The sequence below is a fragment of the Onychostoma macrolepis genome, chromosome 19 (assembly GCF_012432095.1).
Source record: "Onychostoma macrolepis isolate SWU-2019 chromosome 19, ASM1243209v1, whole genome shotgun sequence".
In the NCBI taxonomy this organism is placed as follows: Eukaryota; Metazoa; Chordata; class Actinopteri; order Cypriniformes; family Cyprinidae; genus Onychostoma; species Onychostoma macrolepis.
In genome coordinates, this window is record NC_081173.1 from 24,655,337 (window position 1) to 24,675,861 (window position 20,525).

At 32.8% G+C, this 20,525-nt stretch overlaps 1 protein-coding gene and 1 long non-coding RNA gene across 2 annotated transcripts; one reads left to right on the forward strand and one right to left on the reverse strand.

Annotated features, from left to right (window-relative positions):
• The first annotated feature begins 1,235 nt into the window (after positions 1-1,235).
• On the forward strand, positions 1,236-5,018 carry LOC131525440 (uncharacterized). Its single transcript, XR_009267219.1, has 3 exons — positions 1,236-2,243; positions 3,045-3,084; positions 3,226-5,018. It is a non-coding gene; the product is annotated as an uncharacterized LOC131525440 (long non-coding RNA).
• A 753-nt stretch (positions 5,019-5,771) lies between these two features.
• Positions 5,772-18,305, reverse strand: stm (starmaker). The gene is made up of 24 exons (XM_058753019.1): positions 18,226-18,305; positions 17,395-17,456; positions 17,064-17,081; positions 16,527-16,556; positions 16,391-16,426; positions 15,539-15,577; positions 15,362-15,397; positions 14,017-14,052; positions 13,887-13,931; positions 13,490-13,564; positions 13,367-13,405; positions 13,235-13,279; positions 12,685-12,723; positions 12,299-12,367; positions 11,870-11,932; positions 10,499-11,209; positions 10,376-10,420; positions 9,605-9,658; positions 8,809-8,850; positions 8,671-8,709; positions 8,412-8,465; positions 8,239-8,292; positions 8,082-8,147; positions 5,772-6,571 (listed from the first exon to the last, which is right to left on the reverse strand). Exons 1-23 carry the CDS (start codon positions 18,234-18,236, stop codon positions 8,107-8,109), a joined length of 1,683 nt encoding a protein of 560 aa, XP_058609002.1. The 5' UTR covers positions 18,237-18,305; the 3' UTR covers positions 5,772-6,571; positions 8,082-8,106.
• Positions 18,306-20,525: the final 2,220 nt, after the last annotated feature.

The following is a 20,525-nucleotide window of genomic DNA, read 5'->3' on the forward strand; positions in this document are numbered from 1 at the left end:
CAGCCGGCAGCGGTGGAATCAGTAAGGCAGCTCAACCAGTGGAGGGCACCTACACAACATCACACACAGACCAGAGCCACAGGAACTCATGCAGGAAGTTACAGGTGTTTTCTCATTTATTCACCTTTGGAAAACAAGATGACCTGGTTGGTTTTAGATAGGTTTCCAGATGGTTCTTTCATGCTTATTTTGTGATTTAGCTCTTACAAAAAACTGCAACACTCAAAAGAATGAATAATGGTGCAGTTTATTTTTAAGGATTTGCTTTTATTTAATAAATCATATTTTCAAAGTGTATTTATTTAAATTTCTAAAAACACTGATGGCGCAAAATTCATAAATTGTCTCCAAAATACTATAATACAGGTTGTACAGTATGGTTGGGATTTTTTTTTTTTTTTTGGTCATTGTTGTTTGTTAATTTGAGTACATTTGTTTGAATTTTAAATTAGGTTCAAGTCTGTCTAAAAACATGGGTTTTTTGGAAGCTGGATTTTTGTCCTAATTTAAGTAAATGCTGTGTTCAAGAACAAGGTAATGTGAATAGCATAAGGTGGTTTGCTGGTCTTTGCTGGGTTAACCTGGTTTAGATGGTCAACCATTTGATCCCCCAGCCTGTCTAGCTGACAAGTGGCCAGAACCTCTTAAAAAAACACCCATCAAACCAGACTGACCAGTTTTGGCCAGCTAAGACCAGCAAACCACTTTAGGCTGGTTTTAATTTAATTTAATTTAATTTAATTTAATTTAATTTAATTTAATTTAATTTAATTTAATTTAATTTAATTTAATTTAATAATTTAATTTAATTTAATTTAATTTAATTTAATTTAATTTAATTTAATTTAATTTAATTTAATTTAATTTAATTTAATTTAATAATATTTTATTAATTCATTTATTTATTTGCTTGCTTGCTGAAACAGTCTGTATTTGGGACATTTTATATCATACATTTCTTTATTTACATTTTTTAATTATTATGTATGCTAATGTATAGTGTAATGCAATTTTTTACTTTTATAATTTATTATTTCTTTTATTCAGATTTTTATTTTCACAAAAAGGTAAAAAAAACAAAACAAATATATTGATATTATAATATAAAAGGATCTCTTACACATTAAAGTACAATATTCCTATATCATGAATATAACAAAAGTATGTATACCTATATTAATGTTTTTTTTTTTTTTTAATTTGTAAGTTTTTTTATTTTTGCATTTATTTATGCATTTTTCCATAATATTGAGTAAATGAGGACCACGAGTGTTGCTGTAGGTCTTTTGAAGAAAGACGATAACATTTAGAATGTCTTGTGACGTTTTAATGGATAGCATGGTCCATTCAAGTACTATGGTATCTGTATTTTGCATAAGCTGAACTGAATATCTGGCAGCTCTCAGGAAGATCGCATTCCTGTAGCATGTGCCAGTACACATCAAGCCCGTTTTACAATGTAACGAACACCAGCAGGCCTCCAAATGCATTTCTGTGATAAACTCCTCCTGATGAGCTAAATGGATGTGTGTCGTAGCAAAGCTAATGAGCTCTTGAGCTAAACAAGCTTTCTTTGTTATAATGTGAAATGTGAACTATGTGTGTGTGTATTTTGATTGATCTGTACTATCATGTTACAATAATACTGTGTTTTCTTTATTAAACCCTGAATCCAAGTAATGTAAAACATGTTAGCTTGCATAATGTGTAACTATAGCTAGCTTTTGTTTTGTTTTTTTCCTACTAGAAATATTAGGCTCATTTGCTATTGGAAGAATCGGTGGTTCACAAAAATGCTTTGCATGCACTTGAGTACTAGACTACTATTTCTAGTAGAAATGTCCACCTGCTGGTACAGTGTCAATCACAGTAGCAGTGTGGAATGACGAGACATATTGAAAAGCTGTATTATTACACATCAGCTGCTCTTGTTGGCAGATGTGGCCAGATTTCTGCTGGCCAGTTTCATGTCCTGTGGCTTCCCTCATTCCTGCAGGCCTGCCTGATCTCAAACAAAAGCTCTCTGTTAGGTGCTTGAAACCATAGCGCTCTTGGAGCCAACCTTGGGTGACGAGATTAGAAGTGCCAGTCCAGGATCTGTTCAGCTCGGCCGGTGGGGTCAGGTGGTACAGCGGGTGGCTGCCGTACATGGAGACTGTGCTCGGACCATATGGAAAAGGACGGACCACCACAGTTGTATCCTATGGCAAAAATATATTTTTCCACACTTACAATATATTTTGGTAAATAAAAATAACAAAATGTACTCCATAGGCAAGAAAATTAATGTCAGTGTTATGTATGTCATTTGTTGCGTGTGTGAAAAAAATGTGTAATAGTTGTGGCAATGTATTGTTAAAATTGTGGTTAAAAATTATTTTAGTTTTTATCATTTTTAATTATTATTTTATATTATATTGAATATTATAATTAATAATATATAGAATTGTTAATATATATAAACAGTATAAATTTATATAAATGTAGGCCTATAGTATAAATGTTCTCTATCTCTCTCTCTCTATATATATATATTAATTTTAATTATAATAATTATAAATTAATATATCATTAAAAATATATATATTTTATATTATTATATTGTCAAAATAGTCTTTAAAGGTACTCTCTTGTACTTTTTATTATTTTTAATGTATTATTTTATATTGTTTTTATTTTGTTTTTAAAATATAAAAGGGCTAAAGATGTATGTGTATATATGTTTGCATGTATGTGTACAGTAAGTACACATGATAAGAATATATAAAATATAAAAATAACATATTTGTTATAATATTTTTTACATTTATTTTGCATTATATAGATTAAAAAAAATTATAAATATGACCCATAAGTATATTTCTAAATAATGAGCATAAAAATATTTCAAATATATAAATGTTTAAATATAAATGTTACATAAATATTAATACTTTTTCCTGATATCTTTTTGGCAATATTTCTGCATGTTTTAATATATAAAATGTTGTCTTTAAATATTACTTTTTCTTTTTCTTTTTTTTTTAAATCACAAAACTCCTCAGAGACTCTGTGGACCACAGGAGAGCATGTAGGAAGCAAGAGGTGAGTTCTCCTGTGGGCCAGCACAAACACACAGATTAAAGCACACACACACACACACACACACACACACACACACACACATATACATATGCACATACAGACCTGTGCATTTTCTCATACAGATTCCTGTTCTGTTCTCAGATTTCAGCTTGATCCAGAGCTCTGTTAGGACTTTTTGTCTCAGTGGTCACGAGCCACCTCTGATCGTCCTGAAGGAGCCATTCTGTTTAGAAACTCGATCCGTCTGAAATTACTGCAGCACTGGAGTTTTGGGTCCCTGAACCGCTCTGTAATTAATCACCGTGGGCCAAATCTAATATGTCGTGTAGCAGGACAGAGGAACAGTGTGGACAGGTGGACATTAAACTTGATCAGAGGGTCGGACTAGTTCTCATTTCCTGCCTGAGGTCTCGAATGAATGTTCGCCACCGATATTAAACAACCACAGAATGATTATTGCATTGCCAAATGTAATATGATTTCATTTACTTTTTAGTAGGTGTTAGTTTTTGTCAGTACCTGCACACAATTCTTGTGTCTAATGAAAGTGTCACAGTAGGGCCTTTTTTTTTTTTTTTGTATTAGCCTACACATTTTCTGAAATGTTATGTTTATATATGCAAATGTGTCAAATTTATCTAATTAAATATGCTCTAATTTGCATAGAATTTACGAACCGAAATCGTATTAAATTAAATTTGTTGAGTTAAAAGTTTTTTGGATACATTTTTGGGATGTATCAACTGTTTTTGCTTTTTTTTTTTTTTTTTATCACTCCATAAATCAGAACATACTCTCAACAGCCAAAAACCTGGTGAAATATAGGCTATATTAACTTTTTTTTTAAGGATTTGGGATGTTTTCTTTCTCCACTCTGAAAGAACGCATGTTATGGAAGCAATGTTTTAAGCAGGTATTTGCAAAAGAACGACGTAAAATCTTTGCGTTCCATAAACAGTAACAGACGTTTGGTGAACTGTTCCTTTAAGAACGTTTCAAAACTATTTGAATGACTGACTTACAAAGAAATTAATTAAATAAATGAAAAGAAGAGCGAGTGTGGACAGAACTTATTACACACCGGTCTCGAACTCAGTAAAGCCAAACACAGTGTTGAAATCTTGGATTGGCACTCAAAGGATTGTCAACAGATGCTGATAACGAGTTTCCAGATAACAGACACTCTTATGAATGTGTCTTTTTGGAGTTTGAATGGGTTTTATCTCGCTGTTAGTTTTGGATATTAAGCAAACAGTAATGAGCTTGCGTCTTGAATTACGTGCAAAAACCGTCGACTGAGTGTGTCGCTGTTTGTCAGTAAAAGGTAGGTCTTTTCTCACAGATATCAACCTCTAGACTGGATGTTTAAACCCTTACGCCTTAAATTAAAGTATAATATTTCTAAAGGCTTCTCGCGCCCTTCCGGCCTGTTGGGAAAGTGGGCCGCGGGGGAAGCTAATGCACTGTGAGGGTCAAGCTTCACTGGCCGTCTCCATTTTGAAACCCTGCCTGTGGTTTCATCGGCCTCCCGTAAGTTTGGGGTGACGGGAACATTTGCTCACAGAGACCTTAAGTCACGCTCGGACAGGCGGGCCGCGAGCGCTTTGTTCGGAGCTGTGAGGTGGCTTTTGTCCGCGGTACACCTTCCTCTTCCTCCTCATCCTCTCCTCTTGTTCAGCCCAGGGCCAGGTTTAGACCACCGAGATGTAACGCGAGATCGTGTCGTGCTCCAAAGACCCGGTGGAGACACGCGTGGAAACTTAACTCTTTCTCTGGGTAAGGGTCAAGGAATCCAGTCTGCGGTTAAATCTTTTAAAAAAGTTAAGACATCAGAGCCTAGATAAGACTTTCTTTCTTTGACTAAAACCGCTGAAATATGATCCATCTGATAACGTTTAACTCTGTGTGCAGCCGCGCAAACTCGACTTGCTTTGCTGAAATGTCTGATATTGATGTATAAAGACATTTTCTATTCCGACACACAACCACACACCTATTTTATATGATATACTTAAGTATGTTTATTTATTTTGGATTTGGTTATATATAGTTCACATTTCCTGCCTTATATACAGACACGCATATTATTATATTAGGAGAACAACTTTATTTAAATAATAGCCTAGGCTATATACTTTTCATTTATTTAGCCTATATAAATTCGAAAAAGCCTACCTAAATATTAAAGGTATTTCAAACAAATACCCAGGTGAAACTCATCCTTGAAGTAATAATTTAACAAATCATTATTTGTCTCTAATGATTTGCATTTTTAATAATTTAGTCTCTTTTTAGTTGAAAATAAACCAAAATAAGCTCTTCTTTGCTCTTCAGGTAAATAATTGTTTTGTGCTAGATTAAACAACATATTAAACTGACACAAAAATATTTTAAATTCTTTGAAAATAAATGCGATAGAAATAAAACATAAAATATTTTGTTATTTATTTTATAGTATCTATATTTAGATATTAGTATATTATATATTTTTTTAAGGACTGAATTTTATTAATTAATTTCATATTAGATATTTTGTTTTTATTATCTTGTGACAATATGTTGTTATTAAATAATTTATTATTATAGTTTATTTTTTTATTGTAATTACTGTAGTTCAGTTTAAAAAGCCAAAATAAGATGTGCTTGTGGTTTCCTATATAATAAATAAATAAACAAATACTCCATGGTCATTTGATTTTCTGACAACCCAGTCTTTATTAGATTTGCTCCCTGTGTACATATTAAAATGACTTCTTGTAAATCTATACAAAATAATTTTTTAACAGTTTTCAGAGCAATCTGTGCTCTTACATTGCTAGTTTATTAGTATTCCTCCATAGAGACATAGACATCAGAGATTCTATCAGAAATTGTCTGTACAGTCTCAAATCATTGGGTGGGCAGAAAACATTTCATTCTGTGACATTTCAGGCCGGCGTTTATCTGAGAGCAGGAGGGAAGATTCTCGTTGCAGCAGCTGCAGTCTTTCGGTCAGTGTCAAGGATGGAGACACCATGTGGACAAAGCAATGGAACCGTCACAGGTTTGACAGATTTTCACCAGACCCAAATCGTTTCGCTTTCTCAAAATTCCTTCTGTTAGTTCTACTCTCTAAGTTTAATGTGTCACTCCAAACGAAATATATTTAGACCCTACGCAATGAGACAAATGCATGAGGTACGCAATTCCAGACCCTCTCTGTTCGTCATGCATTTCCATCTAAAATTGATCAAATTAATATATCAAACGATACAAAAGTTCTAGAATTAGGACAAAGTTAAAAAATGGAATGTACAGCAAACAGCCGAATAATTTAATCTGCATCCCAGAACTCTTAGAAAGGAACCTTCACCATATGAGAGAGAGAGAGAGAGAGAGAGAGAGAGAAAGGACGAGAGGGACGTGTCAATTTGTTTTAATGGGATGTGAAACTCTGGTTATCTTGACTGTCTCAGGTGATTCTTTTGACGTCTCTCCAGGAAAAAATCTGCAGTGAGACACAAAAGAAGTTATATAGTGAATATATCAGTTTTATTAAGTCTTCATATAGGCTACTCTAGGCTAGTACATCAGTGAAGTAATGCATGCTGTTGTTATTGGAGCAGTAACACCGCAAGACTCCAGAGGGCGATACAGGTGACTTCAAATGTCTGTTTTGGATACTTTACCACCTTATTTTGGAATCTTTCATTGTGCGAGACTTCTGATTCACTAGCCGCATAGGAAGACTGTAGACTTTGTAGTAAAATGTTTACTACTTATATTAAAATGTTTTATTTACAAATGTTTAAAAACAGCACACAGCTTAATCTATTTAAAAAGGAGCTAGCTAGCCATATTTACTGAGGTCTTAAAAATGATGAGAAATTATTAGGCCAGGAAATTATTTGATTTATTCAGTATGATTTTGTTTAAATCCCTACCATATTTATGCATGTATAAATGTATTTTATTTTATTGTTTGTTTCTCTGTTATAGTGTGTGTTATTAATAAGAATGTCTCAGTCTGTGAGGACTCACAGTTCTTCTTAAGTTAGCCTATATTGTTCTGTTAATGTTGAGAAAAAGAGGATACTGGCGAAACAGAAAAAAGGTTAAAAAAAAAGTAAATAACTAGAAGAATAGATGCTTAGTAAGTAAAACTAATCTAGTAAAAAGATGCTTAATTTTTATGATGATGTATATAAATGACTCGCATGTAAATTATTATTTTATTTTTCGTTTTAGAATTTGATTTGATATAACTGATGTTATAAATGCTTGTTCAAAAAAAATTGGGGGAACAAATGTATCATAAGTATGATTATTTTTAATAATATCATTGAAGAGACTGATGAAGAAATCAGATATAACACAGAAGAAACAGATGCTTTTATGGCAACTGTAAAGGCCATTGCACACGGAGTACGAAATTTTCACACGTTAAAAAATAAATACAACCTCACGTTGTGTCAATCCCGTTTACACACTGTCTCCGAAACTTTTGTCCGTCATGAAAAAAATTGGATCAGGTTCGATTTTCTGCGTTTTCGCATCCGTAGCATGCATTTTGATATAGGAAGGATGAGGAATATGAAAAAACAGAATATGCTCGCGAACATTTCATACTCAGTGTGCAATGACCTTAAAAATAGAAATCTCACCTTTCAATTGAATAATAAAAAATAAAAAAAACAGCCTATGAGCCGTTTCACTGATTTGCATAGACCAGCTTGTAAGTACAGTATTTAAACACATTGTAACAAGTTATGATACTATTGTTGTCAAAAAATATTTTGCTCATTTGAAATGTTATCTTTATGAACATGTTTTAGATTTCTTGAGCTTATTAGAGTAGACTATCTTGTGTAGTTAGCTTATCTAAATAGTGAATAGCTTATCTGAAACCAAACTCAACACTGACAAGCATTAACAAATGATCTCATTAAAATAGTTTGAAACACTTGTGAGTGTTCATAAGACATTTATAAAGCTTTTAATATGTGATCACATTATACCTGTGTTTTTGTAGAGTCCTGGTCGCTAGGAGCTTGGCATAGGGGTTTTGCTGGCATCATCTGATCCTGAAGAAAGGCATGAACAGATATTAGCATGTGTATAGATCTCTCAGCCTCCCGTTCTCTGAGAAGTAAGTGTTTTGAGCAGAATCATTACCTTGTGTTGTGTCATCAAGATGATCTGGTTCATCGTGTGTTTTAGAAGCGGCGCCTGTAAAAAAGGATGTGACTTGCTATCATTTGTTCTTTAAATCAAAAGAAGTATCACAACATCTGTCTCATTTGTGTCTACAAAAATGATCCGAGGAGGCAATTTTGTGAGCGACTTACCTGTGCCAACTTCAACCCTGACTTCATCATCATGGACATCAGTGTCATCATCATCTAAACAGAAAGAAGTATGCAAAGGAATTGAGACAGCTTTCAATTCACGATTTCCCAGAATTCTTTAAGAAAGCGGCCCATTCTGAGAGTAACAGGTAACACCTAGTTTTAAAAAAGACCACAAATGGCCTGAGTTACGTGTCATTTTGTAATACTTGGGGTTAGGGAAACTCAAAATGAAGTTCTTTAGACCCATGAGACGTACCGTCTGCAACATCATGGCTGTCTGCATCAGTGTGCTCCTCTAGAGATGGCAGAAAATTTGAAGAACATACATTTAATACTTTGTAAATAACAAAGGCATCACTTCATTCTTACATACTGAGCTGATAGATATATTTACCATTTGATGTCGTAGCATCTGTGGAGTCATTGTCATGGTCATCTAGAAAAAGAAAAATATTAATATTGCATCAGTGTCTTACACAGGTTTTAGTAACACTGTTGTGTTGCTATATTACTATATTGTTACTATATCTGACATTAACTTAATATCTCGCTATTTTGACTTCATATCTCACAATATAACTTTTTCAATATATAACTTTATATCTTCAATTGTTTTTTTTCTGTCCACACTTAAATCAAAAATGCTCTGTGAAGCAACATCATTCATAATGACTTTATATCTTGAACTGAGCCATAATATCTCACATTTATTACTTTGTCTCACAGTTTTTGACTTTATATCTTCAGATGTTCTTTTTTCTGTCCATGCTTGACTTAAAAATGCTGTGTGATGTAACTTATTTCACCATTCACTGTAAAAAATCAAAAGTTGAGAAAACTTTTGAGGCAACCAGCTTCAGAAGTTGAGAAAATCAAAAATCTCCCGAAGCTAGTTGCCTTAAACCTTGAAGTTTTCTCAACTTTTGAATTTTTACAGTGTTGATGGCCATTCATAAGCAACTAGCAATTTTTTTGCAAACAACATACTAAGATAAAACTCACAAATATTTCATTGTATTAAATATATTGATTAACCAGTGGTTGGTTCTTTTTTTGAAAGCTTTATAATTTTCTATGTCCGTTGTCTTCTACTCACTGAAGGCAAGTGAAAAACCCTCAGATTTAAATGGAGTAGAAGGAATTTATTGCTTTTTGCATTGTACAACAGAAGATGTTGTGCTTTGTCTTACCGCTGGAGTCAGAATCAGAGTCATTTGTCTCTATTGATGCCCCATCAGGAGACTCTGTAGGTTTAGACAGTCATATATTAGAAATTCCCATTTTTCTGTAACAGTACAGATTGCAGGCCAATTTATATCTACGCAAGCCCGTTTTGTTTATTTCTTTTTTCTATTTCACACTGACTTTATATCTTTGTTTATATGAAAAATTATGTCTTCTACTTATGACTTTATATCTTAATGTCACTTTATGCTGAATTGTGACTTTATACCTCACAATGTGACTTTATATCTTCGATAATGACATCTTCGACATCTCACAATATTACTTTGTCAAAATATGATCTCACAATTATGACTTTTTCATCTGCATTTATAACTTTATGTTTCAATTGTGACTTCATATCTTCAATTGTGAGTTTGTGTCAGTATGTGACTTTATATCGTCAACTGTGACTTAAAGTAAATCACATTTTTACTTTATATCTCACTTTTGAAATCTGAACTTGACTTTATATCACACAATTATGTTACTTAATTACTTTATACCTCAATGTGACTTCATGTCTTTATATCTCAAAATATGACTTTAAAGCTCAAAATTGTGAATTTATCTCACACAAAATGACTATGTCTTGCAATTATGGCTTTATATCAGATCTCTCAATTTTTATGCAAACTTTACGCCTCTCTACTGTGGCACAATGTGACTTTATTCTTATTTTAAACATTCTCAATTATCTGAGGTAGAAATGGGCCTCCATATTTATCGGTACATACCTTGTTTCTCCTTTTCCACGCTGGAGTCATTGTCTTCATCAGTGTCTGTAGGCATAAGAGCATTAAACAGTTGATTGATGTTATGGTTTGATGAATGTAAAACACAAAGGCTTGAATGTTTACCTTCCCCTCCTGTTTCTGAGCTGTCCGTGTCGCTCTTGCTGTCGCTGTCGGAGCTTTCTGTGCTGTTCTTGTCTTTGTCCTGCTCATTGTCTTTGCTGTCAGAGTCTGAGTCTGGACTGGAGCTGTCAGAATCAGGTTTGTCTTCCTGCTTGTCTTCAGTCATTTCCTCCAGTGGACTTTCGTCAGACTGACTGGCTGTGGCATCTTCTTTTGAGGTGGCGTCTTCCTTGTCCTGTTCGTCTGGTGTGGATTGGTCCTCTTTATCTTTTCCCTCATCGCTGTCGCTGCCTGTCTCATTGGTCTCCTCCTTTTCTTTGGCATCCTTCTCGCTGTCTCCATCATCTTCGGTGTCTTTAGGGTCGCTGCTGTCCTTGTCTTTGTCCTCGGCACTGTCCTTGGCGTCTGCTGCATCAGGGGAATCTGCTGTGTCTTGATCGCTGCTGGTGTCTGCATCGCTGTCAGAGTCCTGGTCTTTCTCTTGCTTCTCCGTGCTGTCGGTGTCTTTCGATTCTGAATCCTGATCTTTAGAGTCCTCTGAATCTTTCACCTCATCGGTGTCTGAGTCGCTGTCTGTGTCGCTTTTGTCTGGCGTCTCAGAGGTTTCTTGACCCTCGTCTTCTGAGTCTTTACTGGAGTCATCGCTGGTGTCTTTGTCATCTTTTTCGTCACTCTTTTCATCGGTGTCTCCATCTGTTTTGTCTTTGTCAGAATCTGCATGTAAAAAACATTATTATATATCATTAAACTGACAAATCATTTTAATTGCAGCAAATGTCTTGAAACTCAGAAATGGTTTTACCATGGTACCATGTACAAAAATTTGTATTAATACATTATTTACTTAAATAGGCTACTATAATTAAATAAAACAACTGATAAATCATATCACTTCCAGTGTGAATGTTTATAATTGTAATTAGTTTCTCCTAACCAGATTAGACGGGATAAATACTAAAACTATATAAAAAAAAGTTTATTACTTAAAAATAAAATATAAATATATTCAACTAGTTGCCAAAGTAACATTTCTCATTTGCATTTAGTTTATCTTGATGTGCTAAAATAAAAATGAATAAAAATATATAGACATATATAAAAAATAAAATGAATAAAAATGACAAAAACACTAAAATTACTACAACTATAAAATTGAAAATTAAAATATAAAATTAAAACACATTCAAAATATTAATAAAAACTGTAATAACTGGTTTTGAGTCAGGACAGAATAATACTTGGTACTGAAAACTTTTACATTGTGCCTTGTTAGTACAGAGTATTAGTTATTATTTTAAGGACTAAGCGATAATCATAATATTGTTTTTTAAAAAAAAAGAGACACTGAATTTAATTTGTGGCATTTAAGCTCACCATCAGAGTCCTGCTGCTCATCTGTGTCTGAAGAATCCTTGTCAGATGAATCATCTGTATCTTCTTCATCAGAGCAAAAACACAACTGTTATTAGTTACTAACGTAACTACTGGCTAAATCAGACAGGATCATTATTTCAAAGAAAAGTTTTATTTTGAAAGAAAAGTTTGTTAAAATACTAAAATGACTAAAAACATAAAAATAAATTAAAGCTAAATATAACTAACTAACTAAATAATAATAATAATAATAATATATATATATATATATATATATATAAACACACAATTTTTTTTAAATTAAAACAGAAAACTAAAAATAAACTTATTCAAAATATTAATAAATAATATAATCATATATGAATAATGCTAAACCAACACTGATTTGACAGTTTGATTTGGAATAATTTCTGCAGTGATTTCAAATACCTGTAGAGGTTTTATTTGCATCAGGTGCATCATCAGAATCTTTCTTTTCCACACTAGCAGAATCCCCATCTGAAAATACATTCATATGCCAGCACTGTTTCAGAAGAATATCATTTTGCACTGAGAAAGGAATGACTGTGTCAAGTAGGACGTGTTCCTGGAACATCTTTTGTTAGTGCTGGAACAATGTTTATGTCAGCAGTGTTCATACTCCCCACCCTAACCATTAACTACCACCAGAGGGGAACGGTGGCTTGATAAGAGAGATTAACAGCCCACACTCAAACCTAACATTAACCCTCAAATCTGAATGTTTGCTATGACTGTTGTTCAATAATCAACAGGGTGTTGGAACATGTTCTGCTTAATGCATGAGAAATCTCTACCTGAGCCGTCTGAATCAGTGTCTGCCTTTTCATCTGTGTCTGTGAAGCAGAGGTTTAATAGTGAGACAGTAAATCATTATGTATCACACGCACACACACACTTGGGAATATAAGAGGGAGGTTTAATTTAGAAATCTAAATCGAGTTGTTAACCCAGAAATTACATTTCTGTCATTATTTACTCACTTTTTTGTTGTTGTTTTGAACCTGTATGAGATTATTTTTCCATTTCACACAAATGGAGTAACATGTTTGGAACAGTATAAAGGCGAGTAAATAATATTCTTGTATAGTATTAATATTATCTATTTCTTTATTATTATTATTATTATTAGTAGTAGTAGTATTAGTATTTTCAGTTGACATTTTAATTTAGTAACTAATATAGAAAGTTTTTTTTCTTTTTCCCCACATTTTTAGGAACTAAAAAAAAAAGGTCATTGTAGTTCATATATCATTGATAAATAACAACAAAATTTGCATTTATGGGTGATATAAGTTATTCTTTTATATTAACATATACATGTCTTTATTCAGTGTGTTGGTTTACCTGTAGATTCCTTTTCTTTTGAATCTGAATCAGCATGATCTGCATCTGAAATATTATACAACATATTTAAATTGATCATCTCATGGTGCAATCTGTCTGATCTGTCATGTTTGTTTCTGTGATTTCTCATACCTGTGCTGTCCTCCGCTGATGATTTCTCATTGTTCTCACCTGCAGCAGATAAAGGAAAGTCCTTCATTGAGGGTATTTTGCACACATGTATCTTATGAAAATAGATATTTGGCTTTCACCCACCTGAATCGCTTGTCTTCTGCTGCGATGTGTCTGTTTCTGTATTAGTGTCTGTGTCAGTATCAGTATCTGTTGTGTCTGATAAAGAAATTTAAATCAAATATATTGCATAACAAATACATGTTTTTGCAATTTGCACCTGCTATCGTTAGGAAATGATATATCTGAATGGGATGCATGTCTTTTATAGTTTGGATTAGATGTTGATTCACTTTGGATTTGGTGTATTTTAATCAGATAGTCTTATTTGTTAATATATTGGTATTTTTATGGAGCTCATACAAGGCGAGTAAAATGTTTAAGGACTTTTTTTAAACAGAAGAGGGATGCATTTTCATATTTGTACGAAACAACCCATTGTTGTTGTGTTTAGGAAACTGATGCACAGGTTATGTTGTACCTATTGAATCTGGGCTGCTGGTGGCTTCATCCAGGCTTTTGTCACCTGAAATGGGTCGAGCTGTTAGTTTGAGCAATACTTCACTCAAATACATCTCAAACAATAGTGAAGGCCATGAGATGAGTCTTACTGTTTGTGTCTGATGTGTCAGGAGCACCATCAACCTCTTTAAAGAAAGAACATTTGTAGAAAAAACAATTATGCAAGGGTAGAGTTTATTTCTTTATGTCGGTGTCATTCCTAACGCCATTATAAAGTGGCTTTCATTCTTTAAAATGACTGCTAATGTGTTAACATACAAGTGTAGGATATGGAGGTTTGTTTCCGCAACTTTTTATCTCACAATTCTGACTTTTCTTCTCGCAATTCTCAATTTAAATGAGAAATAAAATCTGAAGTGCTAGATATAACCTCAGTTCTGAGAAGAAAAGAACTGTGAGATGTAAACGTGTAATTGCAAGAAAGACACAATTGTGAAATAAGTCGCAATTACCTTATTTATTACTCGTTATTTTTTTCCGATTTGTGAGTTGTAAACGAAGTCAGAATTCTGAGACGTCACAGTTATGAAATAAAAAGGTGCAATTACCTTATTTGTTTCTTATTCTTTTTAATTTAAATAAAAAATACAATTGCAAGATGTAAGAAAAATGTAAAATTTTGAGGGCAAATGTCAGAATTGCGAGATGTAAACTTGCAATTACAAGATATAAACTCACTATTCTGAGAAAAAAGTTAGAATTAGGAGATATAAACTTGCAGTTGCAAGAAAAAAGTAAGAATTGTGAGATAAAAAGTCACAATTTACTTTTGCTGAAATGAGCTTCAATAATAGGCCTTATTTTCTGTATAATCATAATGACTAATCATAAAAATTGAATCACTTTATGGAGTTTATATTGGTACACTTAGTTCACAACATCAACGATCAAACATCACCATCCTTTTCATAAATTAGATAAGAGTGTGACACCTGTGGACAGCTATGAGCTGCCAAAAAAAGGGTTTTCTTAGTATTTTTGCCTTGTTTTTCAGTACAAATATTTACACATTCCTCAAGAATCATGATTCATTTACTCGAAGTAAAATAACTTGAGGTACTTGAGGTCTTGTTTCATGAAGAATTTATCAAATTGAGATAAACTTAATTTTAAGCATAAACTTTAAATTCTTGTATTTAATCATTATGATTAAACAGAAAAGAATGCCTATTATGGAAGCATGTTTTCAATTCGAATCTTTTTTCCTGTTGACTGAGTGTCTCCTTGCAGTCTAGTGCCGATTGTTCTAGTTCATTGATGCTGAGCACTCAGCAGTTAAACATTAATTGGTGTGTTATCACACTCATTCATGTGTTATCTTGATATCAATGCGCTGGTGAAATTCTGTGACAGCTGTGTGATTCAGTGGTCAGGTCATGAATTCTTTCTTTCTTTTATGTCCTGTATATCAGATTCTTGATAGCAGAAACTGACCTGGTTTTTCAGTGGTGTCAGACGAGTCACTGGGACCTGAAATCAAAGAGGAGTTTTAACACAGTGTGATGATTCTTATCTGTTCAATCCTATACTTTGTTTTCTTGTTTGGGATTTTGGGTTCAACTTAAACTGCCTCAGAAATATCTTCAGAATGGACAAAAAGGTGTTTCTTACCTCCTTGTTTCTCTGCTGAATCTTTCCCATCTGTAGTTCCTGTTTTAAAAGGAGTTTTTTTATTTTGTTATTTTATTTGAACATCTGTGTGTATTTATTTAGATTTTTTTATATATATATATATATATATATATATATATTTATTAATATTTAGCTTACATATTTTTCAGTTAATTTTCTTTTTTTTTTTCATTTTAGTTTTAGTTTAGGCCTTAGTCATTTGTGATTTTGTCTTTATTTATATATATATATATATATATATATATATATTTCTGTTTTATTTTAGTACTTCAACTTAAACTTATTTGCCAAAGCAACATTTCTCATTTAAGTTTTAGTTTTTCATTTCTAGGTTTTAGTCATTTTCATGTGCTTTTCTCATTTTATTAAGTTTATTAATTTATTTATATTTAGCTTAAATTTATTTCAGTTTTAGTAATTTCAGTACTTTAACTTCAACTTAAATTTTGTTTCAGTTAGTTACTAAGGCAACATTTCTAATTCTTTTTAGTTTTTAAGTGTAAGTTTTAATCTAATATTTGATTTTTAATATTTGCCAGTTTATTTCAATTAATAAAAATGTTTTAGTTAAACAAATATATATATTTCAACAGCTTTAGTTGTAGTTAATATTAACAAGTTTTTTTTGCATCCTATATATATAATATATATAATTTTTTTTTACAATTTTAGTTAACAATTTTTTAAAAATAGTTTTAGTTAACAATAACATCAGTGCTATCTGTCTAAACCTTGATGTTAAAATTCAAGTTCATGTCCATGTTATTAAAGCTTTGTTGATTATATAACACATTTTACTAGTAGACTTGATCATATATCAGCCAGACCAACCTGAGTTTCCATTTCCAGGGACTGGAGTTGGAGGAGCTGAAAAAAGACAGAAAAACATGTTTTTCAGATGACCTGCAAAACCTTCTATGATAAATTGATTTATGCAGAAGAATAGCTCAAATTCATTGCACCTTACCATTGAGGATGCCTAGGGCTGCAGCCGCCTCTGACATTATAACATGAAAGAGAACAAAACACAATCAGTGACATAAACCAGGTCATATTCATTTTGAACCAGGTACTTTTTGTCCTCTTTATAATTAGCCTGCCTGCCCAGAGGATGTGTAGAGCTATAAAACCAATGTGCAAAGCAACTCAGATGATGTGAAAGAATCCAATGAGAAATTAGTTCCTTTTGAGATCTCTAACTTTTAATTGCAGACTTTGCTATCTGAGGCATTGCTGAAATCACTTCTGAAACTCACATGAGATTACCGGGGCATTTTTTCTAAGGAAAAGTAAGTCTAATTTCATCCCATTTCTGTTTAGGAGAAAAAAAAACTGGGATTAAAGAGGGATTTTTCTGTCTATAATGGCTTTCTTGAACAATTGTAGTAGTACAATGCAGTTCATTGTTCTTAGGAAGCTCATGCATTCAGAGGCAATAAGTAACTTAAAAAGTCATCATTTGCATTATAATTAAGGTTAATGTGTATAGGAGCCACATTCTTACCATCATTATCTGTTCCATCTGTATCAAAACAAAAGACAAGACCGTTAGTTAGTGGTCTGAGTGCATTGAGCTATAAGAGTCCTATATCTCCTATAGAGGCCCAGGCTAAATGTAGCAGCACAGGTGAACAGAACTCTTTTGTGTTCAGTGAAAGGCTCTGATTACAGTCTCATTATAGTGAGGCAGCAAATGCTTCGTGTTACTTAGAAAAGAAGAGCTGGTGCATGACACTGATAATAATTTAAGGATTCGGGGTCATCTGTAATGGTATATATGTGAGCTATATGTGAGAAATGTAATGATGTCAGACATACTGAGGAAGTTTTCTTACCGTTTATTGGTGCAGAAATAGAGACACCCACTAATGCAAAGATCAACGGAACAACCAGCGTCCTATATAAAAAAAAAAAAATTAAATTCAGAAAAAAAAGAAACAAAAAAAATCTCTAAATTAATAATTGTCTTTTTAAAAGTTTTTATTTTGTAGAATGTATATTTATTTATTATAGAATGATCATAATTCTTGTTTTGTAATTTATATTAATATATTCTAAATAATATTTATTATATTCAATTAATATATATATATATATATATATATATATTTCTTTTATTTTGGAATATACTAGAAAATTATAATTATTATTATCATTACCAATTTCTATAAACAATTTAGTAAAGAGTTCAATATTTTAATAAATATTTATAGCAACAACAACAACAAAAAGTTAACTGATTATTAAAATCGAGGACCATCCTTGATGCACAAATATTCTGTTACCTGTTGGTTAACATTGTATTATTATTTTTTTATCACAAAATGACCATCTTGGTGAAAATATGTATATTTTAAATCATTTAATTTATTCACTCTGTAGCAGATAAACTTTCATTTAGGACTAAAGGTCTGGTGCATTATCTTTTGTTCATCGTCTATGACTTCTAAAATCCTTGCTGCAGATAAAGTCATTGTACTAGTTTAAAATGGTTAACAACTTCCAGAGTTAGCCTTCATCAGTATCACTTATTATCCATCATGTTTGCAGATTTCCTTAATAATCATTGATATGGCATGTGCATGCATCATCGTTGTAAAACATTACAGCACAAGAACATTAAAGCAGGCCAGGATAATGAAAGTAAAGGAGAGACTCGTACTCACCGGGACAGCATTGCAATAGCACTTAAAATGCAGTGTGAGATTGGCGCAGGTGATGCAGGTCTGAAGCCTGAGTGGAGCTGCTCTCAGATCTTTTATACCCTCTGTGCTTCCTGGCCTCTGAGGGGGTTGAGCTAAAGACAGAGGCGTTACATGAGAACCTCTAAAGTTCCTCTCATTAGAACAGGGTTATGAAGTCAGGCCATCCTGCTATTGTTTGTGTTTTCAAACAGCCTTTGTAAATAGAGCAGCTTCAGTGTCTGTGTCTCTGTCTCAATGGGTCCCGTTGCTCCTTTGTGGTTCTCTCCAGCCGTTTGATTTAGTTGATTTGAGGTGTTCTTCTTAGAACACAAACAGAGGGTTGCTGGGCAGGACGTGCTCATGGCTTTTGTGTCTGTCTTTATTTTATATGGTACAGAAAGATCTGTTCTGTTGGTATTGATGCTGAGGTGCATCAATGAATGACCATTGAACAACCACAACCAGGTGAACCACTGTTGCTGGTTATATATCAGAGATGATATGCTGTTGTTGAGTTGCCAGGGTGTTGCAGTGGGGTTTCTAGGGCCCAGCTAGGTTACTTGAAAACCTTTAACAAGTTACAAGTTACAAAACTTACCAACAACACACAATCATAGCCATTTGACTTGTTTTTCTTTGGTTAATTGTAATATTTTTTAGTGATATATTTGTTTATTTAGTGATTTTTGCTATTTGTGTATTATGCATTTTTTGTTATTTTTTATTTGTTTGTTTGTGTACGTTACACATCAGCAGCAACTGTAATGAGATCTGTTGCGTCGACAGCTCAGACCAAGTTTTAGGTCATCTTAATAAAACACATTTATTCTACAATTTATTATTATTATTATTATTATTATTATGTAATAATTTATTTATATAGTCTGTACAGTAATCTTACTTTAAATGATTAATACATGCATTATTTGTTTGTTTGTTTCTGTTGTTTAAATAGTCTGCAAGGCCATCTTAATATTTAAATTAATAAGCAATTTTTATTTACTATGCAGTTTTTATTTATTTTTACTATGCAGTATTTATTTATTTGCCTACATAAGGTAATCTTAATTTAAATTATTAATAAACAATTTGTTTTATTTACTATGCAATTTATTTATTTGTTTGTTTATTTGATTGCTTATTCTGTAAGGCAGTCTTATTTTTGTGGCATTTTATATTTCTTTATTTATATGTGACCCTGGACCACAAAACCAGTCATAAGGATCAATTTTTTGAAATTGAGATCTATACATTATCAAAAAAAAATCTAAATGTTGAGAAAATCGCCTTTAAAGTTGTCCAAATGAAGTTCTTAGCAATGTATATTACTAATAAAAAATGAAGTTTTGAAATATTTATGGTAGGAAATTCACAAAATATCTTCATGGAACATAATCTTTACTTAATATCCTAATGATTTTTGGCATAAAAGAAAAATCAATCATTTTGACCCATACAATGTATTGTTGACTATTGCTACAAATATACCCCAGCGACTTAAGACTGCTCCAGGGTCACATTTGTTTTTAATTGAATTACTTGTTTGTTTATACTTTAATTTAACAATGAATTCATTTTTCTACGTTAGAATAAGGTGAGGAGTTTTGAATTGCATGTATTGTCTTAATGTGGTTTTGTAAACAGAAATAACCTGAGAACAAGTCATCAGAGAGTAAACTACTCGGTTTGGCCTGGAAAAGCTTGAGTTTCTCCGTGATGTCTGCTGTGCTCAGAGCTGCTGTTCTGCACACAAAGCCTCTTTGTTTCTCCATTGAGAAATTTATTGAGCTTAAAAAACATCCTTGTTGAGCAGTAGAGCACATATTCCCGTTAAAGGTTAATCATTCGTTTTTTTTCTTCACACATCCATTCACATTCAACAAGCCGTTGACACCTCAAAGCAGCTTTATGTGTGTTTTTATATGCAAACGATCAGGATGATCAGTTCAGTTTTAGTACTGGATGTAAATGAGGTTTAGGAAATGAGTGAATTGCACAGGTGGGTTCCTGTGGCCTTTCTAAAGGATGGCGGGGTTTCCCTGCTGCTCTTCTGAGACGAGCGTGCTTCTTCAGAAAGTGTGAGAGCGGCACAGCCTTCAGACGGAAGATTATGACATCAGTACTGGCTAAATTGGGAAACTTGATAAATCTTTTTGTAACAAACCACCCGTTTGAAGAGTTAACTTGAGCACTTTTATCCATGGAATCAACATAGAGCCATGAAGCATCATGGGAAACTCCAGATGATGTTCCCCAGACACAGCCTTAAATCACATCGTGTC